General features: G+C 38.1%; 1 protein-coding gene across 2 annotated transcripts in view; it reads right to left on the bottom strand.

The window, feature by feature from the left end:
* Positions 1–714: 714 nt before the first annotated feature.
* Positions 715–9,971, bottom strand: part of LOC116432793 (uncharacterized) — a 77,257-nt gene continuing 68,000 nt past the window's right edge. For both annotated transcript variants that reach the window (XM_031990164.2, XM_076370683.1), the window contains exons 3-4: positions 8,962–9,095; positions 715–1,010 (exon numbers count right to left, since the gene is read on the bottom strand). In XM_031990164.2, the coding sequence (XP_031846024.1) occupies positions 881–1,010; positions 8,962–9,095 (264 nt within the window). In that variant the 3' untranslated portion in view covers positions 715–880. The remainder of the gene's footprint in view (positions 1,011–8,961; positions 9,096–9,971) is intronic.

Here is a 9,971-nt window from a genome sequence, read left to right as displayed (position 1 = left end):
ATCGTGTAACATTGTTTATGTCGGAGGAAATTATGGAGTAGATATATCGGTTTAATAATATTGAATATGAGTAGAGTTATAGAAAGATAGTAACAGTAATTAATTGTAGTCGAAAATTGTGTAACAGTGTTTATATCAGAGGAAATTATGGAATAAGTATATCGGTTTAACAATATTAAATATGAGTAGAGTTGTAGAAAGATATAAGAATAAAGATCAAGACCGATAATGAAAATAGTGTAACGATAATTTTATAATTTTGGTAATTTTTGAACGGTCATTTATAAACTGAAACGAGCTTGCAGTAAATTTTGATTTTTATTCAGCTTGGAGGACTTAAATAATTTCAGTTGTGTTTGGAGAATGGTATTTCCATAGGTGCGCAGTTCCATAGCCATGGGCAGTACGTGTGATTCACACCATGGTATACATTAGTATATTATTTAATAAATTTTCTAACTGTAATTCAATTAATAAATTATATATTATGTTAATACATATATTTAGTTGATACGTGGAGCGTTTTCGCGAGAAATTACGATTGAACGACAGAAGGGAGTGGAAGTTCGAGATTTTCCCGAGCGCTAGACCCTTCATGTTGGTTTTCACGATTAATTTTCTTCTTTATTGGATACGTAGTCGAATAATACTTAATTCTGCCGCGAGGTGGGTTTAACCGAGGGAAGTCGTTTCAATTTCTTAGAGAGTCACGGTACGAAGGCTCTTTTGGTCGCCCCAAGAGACACCGTCGATCGATCGAATTTATTTAACGAACAGCCGAGTCACAGTGAGAATAGCGAAGCACCAGCCGAGCTTTCCCCCGGCTAGCAAATAATAGATCGCGTTGCGATGATCGAGGGAACCATTTATCTTCCGCGAATCACGGAACGAGGCGAAAGAATAATGACAAAACGCTTACCTTCCCGGAGCCCCTTGAATTGCACAGGAGAACACCGGCGGCGTGGATCCTGTACTCCTTGTCGAGTTGCTCATGCTGTCCTTGGATCTTCCTGTCGGCAAACAGAACGGGAAATGATATTTTGGAGAACATTATACCCGCGCGTTCCTATTAAACGAGAGACACTTCGATTCGGAACGTTCGTGCAAATGAAATTGAATTTTTTGTTGGTTTTACGTCGAAGTTTCTACTGTTTCAATTTTTGATGGCTCGTTTTAACGATTCTCTTTATCGAAGATACTCAGTTGTTACAATTAACCCTTTGCGATTGTCAATATGGCATGTTCTTCCTTTCTGAGTAGTGTCATTTTACGACCGATAGGTTTTGTATTTATTATTCTTCACAGAATTATATATTCTACAAAACACATTAATTTCAATAAATTTCTAATATCCATATATTTATTATCAACCGCTTATAAGTTGTATTATATAAATTATATTATTATAATTTTCTTATAACTTCGACAAATTTCTAATATCCATACATTTATTATAAACCGCTTATAAGTTGTATTATATAAATTATATTATTATAATTTTCTTATAACTTCGACAAATTTCTAATATCCATACATTTATTATAAACTACCTCCAGAAAAATAACTTTGAAAATATATATATTTACTTCAACTTTTTACTACTGTCATCAGAAAAATGTGTCGTGGAAAGACAAATTATTTTAAAATTCTGGTATCTTAGTTAACTCTTAAGGTGACTATTCTTAAGGGTTTTGTAAGACAACATTTATTAGGAAAAATGTTTACGTTGACGATTACGTAGGTTTTAGGATGTAGGGCAGCCGGGTGCACGCGTCACCCGAAAAAAAGGCGACTGCGCGATATCGAGCATCTCCCGCATAAATCCACCGTGTTTTATCTAGCCGGGCAATATAAAAAAATTGCGATCCCGCCACATTGAAGGATTCAAGCTCCGCGCGAAAAAGCGTCCGAAGAAGAATTTCGAAAATGATTGATGAAACGGGGTCGCCGTCTCGAGTTCGCGACGCGTTAACGCGGCTTACGGTTCGCCGATGCATCGGTCATTCGTAATTCCATGATCTTCCGCTTCATTGTCGACGTGCGCGTCTAACAAGTGCACAAACTCCGAGGTATTAGTCACCGAAGAATATACGTCGATCCGAGTTGAACGAAATCGTTACATTTTCATCATTTTAAGATCCGTAAAGGAGAAATGAATTCTAAACAGAATTTTCATATCTACCCCGTTTCTTTTTTAAACGCGGAAATTAAACAGGAACTTTATTCCTTCGCGGAAAGTTTGATCAAAGGCGAGCATGAGCTAGAAACTTAATTAAATCGTGACTGAAGTATTCTAGCGAATTCATTTTCTTATCTGTGCACTTTGCAGGCTGGTAATCGCATGGTATAATAAACTCCCCGAGAAAGAACATTTTGCAAAAATATTCAGCTGTAAAATCGTCACATGCGAGGGGTAACTTCTTTTAATTAATGGAAAATTGTGGCAGAATGGAAGAAAGTTCTTTTAAATACTGAGATTGACGTGAAATTATCAGCAATGTGTATATATTTCGGGGAAATGACGGAATTAACGAAATTAATGGAACATCGTAATTAAAGTATTATAATTTATAATCTATCGTTAATCTACTTAATTTCGATGTGTCAGATCAGATCAAATATAATTAAAGATAAGTTTATATAGTTTTCATAAGAAAATATGAGAATGTAGCATAATAATATGCAATTATATGGGATATACTAATAAATTGATTAATACAAATTACATATAACTTCATATAAATATATAAAAAAGTATATATTCATATATTACACGATGTAACACACAGTAATATAATATATAATACACGGTAAAAAATCATAAACAATATATAATTGTTCAGTTTATTTTACTAAAAATGTAATGAACCATTAAAAGTATACTATATATTTACCATAAAACTCTGATATTGAACAAAAATCCGTATTCCCAAAACGTAGTCGAAAAATGCCTAACTTTCAGTATAGCTCAGCACTTTTGTGCTCTAAGGATACAAAAATTTGTAGGACATTGAATAAAAATCTGTACATTTCAAAAACGTAGTCGAAAAATTGCCTAACTTTCAGCATAGCTCAGCACTTTTGTGCTCTAAGGATACAAAAATTTGTAGGACATTGTTCCTCGCACGTTCGTCTCTGTCAAACAGCAAAAATTTGTCTGTTTAGGTAAAATTTTGAAAATGGACCTTTCGTCTGCTTGATCGAACGAACATCGCACTGTGCGACGGTTCGAAGAAATCGTCGGCAGCGAGTTCGCAGCGTTATGCTCGGTTTCTGTCGCGCTCCCCTTTTCTCCGGGAAAAATTAAGCATTAAAAGGAGTAACGAGAGGCGGCCGGCGTCGCCGACGGCTGTGCCAGCGGATTTTTCCGAGCGGTTTCCGCCCGGTGATTTAGGAATCGAGAAAGTTCCACGGATGGACGAGCGTCTCCGCGAAAACTTGGGCAATTACGTGAAAGCAAACAGTGTTACAAATTCATGACGCGAGCCTGCCGCGTTTGCCCGTTCCTTTCCCTCGATACCGGCCGCCGTTCGATCCTCGAATCCGGAAACGAGCTATCGAAATGAAATACGGCTGTGTCGATGTCTTCTTTTCGATTCGCCGCTCTCCTTCATCATTCGTTGATTTTATTTAACAGCGATTGGTGAGCTAGTGACCTATAATACGGGCGAATGAAATTGTGGAATAAATATATCGGTTTGACAATGTGAAATATGAGTTATGAAAAGGATAAGAGAATGAAGATCAAGATTTATAATGAAAATAGTGTAACAGTAATTAATTGTAGTCGAAAATTGCGTAACAGTGCTTATATCAGAAATAATTGTGGAATAAATACATCGGTTTGACAATGTGAAATATGAGTTATAAAAAAGATAGGAGAATGAAGATCAAGATTTATAATGAAAATAGTGTAACAGTAGTTAATTATAATCGAGAAATATGTAACTGTGCTTACATCAGAGGTAATTTTGGAACAGTTATTTGTAAACTGAAACGAGCTTGCAGTAAATTTTGATTTTTATTCAGCTTGGAGGACTTAAATAATTTCAGTTGTGTTCGGAGAATGGTATTTCTGTAAGGTTCGCGGTTCCATAGCCATATGGGCAGTACGTGTGATTCACAACATGCGTTTGTGAGTGCGTACGGGAAACAGTAAGAGAAACTAGATTGTTAAGGGATTTCAAGATAAGCCCGAGACTAGACCACGTGGTGACAGTGATGCATGAGCCTTAAGGGTGGCGGACTCGCTCAATCTTTGGAGAACAATAACGCCGCAGTGTCTTGTTTAATTCATCGCGGGAACCTCTTCCCTTGTAGCAATTGTTTACTATTAACCTTTGCATTCGAAAAATTTGTCACTAGAAATATTCAATTTGTTTTTATGAGATATAGATGACATTTTTTAAAACTAACTTAACGAGAAATCTATTCACAGAATAAGGGGAACAATGCTATTTTATTTCCCCATTTCGCGTATCGACAGATCATTCGAGACTTAACGTTAAATACGGAATTTTACAATTTTTACCAATCGAGTGGTGACTGAGAGGCACTTTTTCAGTGCAAAGGGTTAAATACCTCGTGTGGTATGAAAGAATTTTATTCTTAACTCATCTAGAATCATCGTTTATCATGTTCTGCTATATCCGTGGCTCAAAGAAAAGAAACCGGGAAAACACGTTTCATTCCGAAGAATCCGTATAAAAATTCAACCGGTGAAACCTATGATTTATTTATAGTACCATTTCGACGTCAACACGGTTAGCAAAGGTTCAATAAAATCCAGCAAAAAATAACGGGGCCGCCGGGTTCAATACGCAACGATCCATCAACGTAAACACCGCTCGGATTCATTGGAAAAATTAAAAGAATTTTTTAATAAAAGCTATAAATGGAAGGAAAATTTGAAGGAGCACCCAACGCGACGCTCGTTCCGTCGACGATCCTCGTATCCCGCGAGTCTCTCGTTTCGACGTTCAATTTCTCGATTCAGCGTTCGTGAAAAGGGGTCGTCGATTGAGGGACTCAGAATTCAAACAGTGTATCGTTTCATACATTCGAACATTGTTGCCATTATTAAAATTTCCAGTTAACGATCTGATTATGTTGCTACCTTCGTACTTAAGACGTCATTATGCAGATAGTGCCCCAGTTTCCAACGATAAAAACTTTAACACTTCGACCACCATATACTAATTCTGGTGACATAACTTTCCACTAACACTTAAAAGTTCGTTTTCTCGATGAGACGTCCAACAAATGGCATTTTGACCTATCCAAAATCTTAATTTCTCAGTATCTATAGTAATATTATTTCGATTGTAACGTAACCTCTTGCCTTATATTCTATTTCTCAACTGTCCCTGATAAAACAACGTTATCATTAATAATTTAATAGAAAAAACAGAGAATTTTATATTCTACGTTCACAAATATTAAAAATTGATAATACGAAGGTAACGTTTCATTTATGTTAAAAACAAATGAATGACATCTAGATCTGTCGAATTCAATTTAAAAATTTCATCACGAGTCAGACACATTATAAGGCAACGGTTACTGAAAAAATGAACACTTTGCGACCGAAGATTCTTTGAAATGAAAACCTTCGGCAGATGAAGTTAAATTATACATAGATTGCTTAATCAATAGGAAAAAAAGGGAACCGCGTGCTGATCTCTTGCTATCCGACTAATTAAATCATTCGTTTGCGACTTAGTCTTCCAAATACGAACATCCGACTCCTAGTCGCAGTCGGAAATCGTGGCACGTCTCGTCTCATAAATTCATCATTGCCGAATAATCAACGACGCTGTGTCGCCATCTGCAGACAGGCTCGAAATCATGCGAGCCTCCGGTGGAAGTTGTGCAAACAGCGACGAACGGCGAAAACGACGAGAGAAAAAAAGAGGGGGCAGCAGGAAGGGGGTGGGAGCTTTACATATCCGCTGACTTGGAGCTTTTTCTTCTTTTTTTTTCGTTTTCTTTGCTTCATCCGTTTTTTTTTCTTCGCGGACGTGTCGACGACACTTCACATCCGACAACGTCTCGGCCCCGCGAGGCGTTTCCCCGACGAGCGCCGACGGCGCTCCTAATTTTCGGGGTTCGGAAAATCCGCGCCCACCTTGGGCGGATTCTGACACGCAAGATTTACAACTGGACGGACGGGAAATTGGGTTCTCGTGGTACCAGCTACGCAACTCGGGGATCTTCGTATTTACTGGCCCGACTGCGACTACCGTGGCATTCGCTGACGATGGTTTTATTAACCCTAATCGGACCACGATGCGACTTTCAGTCACGTTTGAACTTTTCATTGGAATTTTTTGATTATCTCATATTGCATTGCCAACAGTTCTTCTGGGCTTTTAAAATTTCGGCTGTATAAACAGAAACAGTAAGGTTTTAATCATTTCTTTCATTCTCGTAAGTGACTGAGAGACATCCTGGTATGACTCGTTATAAAAACACGTGGTACGATTAGGGTTATCTCTTGCAAGGTTAACTCAAACATAATTTAACCTTAACGGATAACTTAAATTAGACATCGATCGCAATGGTAAAGGAGCGAATCAAGGAAGAAGTCCTTGTTTCGAGCATCAGGCGAATCAGAGAAGTCTCCGATTCAACAAGAGCAAGACGAGGGGATACAAGCTTAGTTTTAACTAAGCTTAGTCTTAGCGGATAACATAGATTATACAATCATCGCAGTAAAGGGAGCGAATCGAGGAAGAAGTCTCTGCGAAGGTATAACATTGGATTATTTCAATAATTGAATTACCTATACGAAACCCGGTATTCCAAATTGAAAATTTGTATTCTAAATACAGAACGTCGCCAACACGACGATATTCGACCTCGAAGAGTGAATTTAACTTAACCCTAATCGGACCACGATGCGACTTTCAGTCACACTTGAACTTTTCACTGAAATTTTGTGATTATTTCATATCGCATTTCCAAAAGTTTTCCTGGGCTTTTAACCAGTTAACTGTGTTTGACGAGTATTACACGTCATCGTAAAGCTTGACATGATACTAATTCTTTCAGCGATGAATTCTTTATTTTTCCACATAAACATGTCATTCTTCTCTGTTTCGCTTTGAGCTTTCATTAAAATATACTTTACGTGCGTTCGTCCTGCGTTCGACGAGCACACGCTGCATTTTTCGAAATTCCACAGTTAACTGGTGAAAATTTCGCCCCTATAAACAAAAACAATAATACTTTAATCATTCCTTTTATTCTCGTAAGTGACTGAGAGTCACGTCGTGGTGTGATTCGTTATAAAAACACGTGGTACTATAGATAAAATAGTACATGGGATATTTACATATGCTCAGTTTACCCGTAAAATATCGCCATGTGTTACTATATTAACTCGATAATAATTCCGATCATCAGTTTCAAATGATACCAGAGTTATGGGCGAATTCATTAAACATGAATTAATTTGTAAATGATTACATCCTCCGCGCAAATATATGCGAAGTGGATGTAACGAAGCATCATTTATGTAGATTACTTGTATCTCCACAGTATTATTCCCATAAGAATGATAACACAGACCTGTTCAATGTGTAACCGCATGTTACATGTACTATATAGATATATAGATTCCCTAAACTATCTAAAACATCTATATTACTATCGTTATTATCATCATCGCTATCGTCACTATCGTGATTATTATTATTATTATTGCTATTATCATCATTATTATTAATACGATTATTGTCCCATGCATTAAACGTAATGAACGCACATATACGAATGCTAAGTACATGACAATCCTACATATTTCAACGGATTATTCCATCGATTTGGTAAAGAAATTATTTTACACAAATCTCGATTCCAATATCATTTATATCAACATAAAAATTATCGTCAAAAATTAAAAACTGCGTTATGCCAACAACAGTAAAAAAATATATAAACACATATATACATAAATAATTGATAAAAATGTATTATTCAACACTAGAACCGATCATTTAATACGATTGATATGTAATCTCCATAAAAATTGTAACAATAAATTATTTCCAGTTTCGTTGGGCATTCATCATGGTACTCGAGCGAAACTATTTATTTCCAAAATCATTTCAAATAGTATTAATAACTGCGAAACGAACAAATCGAAACCAGTCGTTTTGACCGGTACGGTGGTTCCAGCGTTAAAGATTAATCGTTCGTCGCGGTATTTTAAATTCCTCCCCAACGAGCGAGCTTAATCGGCTGGGGATCATAATTAACCGCAGCATATTTTTCGCGGCGGTAAACAACGTGGCATCCGTAGTTTAGACTTCGAACAAGTCGCGCCGGAAGCTACACGGAAACTGCATAATTCCACGGTAGTTTGATCAAATTGTTAGTCCGCCGGAGGACAGGCGCTAATAAATCTTGAACGAGTTAATCCTCGCGCACCGCCCGCCCTTTCTCTTCTCGCCGTTTCGGGACAGGGGAGGCAGCCACCGGGCAGAGTTCGCGTTGCGAGGGTCCACTGCCAACTTGCAAAATATATTATTCGAAAGCTACTGTCCGAGGGAATGGATGTTTCCTTAGCCGGGTTTTTCCTACGCTCGACCGTTCGATAGTTTCTCCAGGAGTTCCGAAATTTGGGGCAGATTAGGAAACGCTTCCAGTAGAATCATTTTCGCGACGATCTATGGAACGTCGCTATAAATTACGATTCGCCTTTCTGTATCTCTGAATTGTTCAATATTTTTTCAAGCGAGTGAGAATTGCTTTACGCGATAAACAGGTGATATTCATTAATTATTTTAAGATTTTCATATTTTATTTAATATTTTAACGTTTAATAATCAAAGTGACTCTTATATTCGTGTTCTACGTTTCTGTAGATATGCTTGACGTTTACTGACAAATTTGTATGTACATTTCGAATCTGTTAGCCTCGCGCTGTCAGAGTATGACTGCGCTGATTCTACTTACGATATAGCATGCAGCAACTCCAGCTTTTGTTTCTCCTTAACCTTCACGCTCCCCCCTTCGGCGAGTGCAACTTGCAATTCCCTTTGAAGAACTGCCAGTTTCCGGCGCTCCCCTTCCAAAAGCAAAGAGGTGACCTGCAACAACGAAAGCACAACTTAAAATTCGAAGAGTACGTTATCATCCGAGATCCGCGATAGGTAAAAACAATTCGAACCAAATGATCCAAACAAACAGTTCAAAATAAAGAACAGAATATTTTCCACTTTCTCGCGATCGTTACACCCAATAACATATCACCTCATTATCGAAGCAATCTGAAAACAATTCCAAAAACTTTACCCACTCAAGTAACCAACTTGTCCGACGAACGATACCTTTCTCCACTTTCTTTCAATCGCAGATAATCCTCAAAATCCACCGAATCCAACCAGAGACGAGTGCAGTTCTCTTTTTTACCGGTAGCCGGTTTTTACCTGCCACGGAACCGCCGCGAGTCATCAATCATGTACCAACAATCGATACAGAAATTCCCACGGAGTGATCATCGGGTAACGCAGACCTTATTCAGAAGTCGTTAAAACAGTTACGCGCAATTAAAAGAGAATTCGAACAAGAGCCCGATCGATGCACAATAAAACCGTGATTCACAGCACCTTCGGTACCATTTCGTTCGGAGACGTAGACAAAGAGCATTGTGTCCGAAGGTAAGAGGAAGGGAAGAGAGTTAATTAATGGAGGTACGAGAAGAGATCAACGAGCGCAGCCAGTGCAAAATTTCCTTTCCTGTTTCGTCCGATAGCGATCTCTCTCTCTCTCTCTCTCTCTTTCGTTCTCTTTCTGTCTCTCACCTCGCGCTTTATCGCGTTCCCGGGCGTGTAGGTACGGTAAAGCACCGGGCGTAGGTGCACGTAAGCAGCGTTATACGCGAGGAACCTGAATAGATATATTTCAGGAGATAGAGGAACAAGCGTAAGACTCTCGCGAAGCCGAGCTGCATGCGAATGCGTTCC

The sequence above is a fragment of the Nomia melanderi genome, chromosome 9 (genome assembly GCF_051020985.1).
Source record: "Nomia melanderi isolate GNS246 chromosome 9, iyNomMela1, whole genome shotgun sequence".
In the NCBI taxonomy this organism is placed as follows: domain Eukaryota; kingdom Metazoa; phylum Arthropoda; class Insecta; order Hymenoptera; family Halictidae; genus Nomia; species Nomia melanderi.
This window is presented reverse-complemented; position numbering and strand designations above follow the sequence as displayed.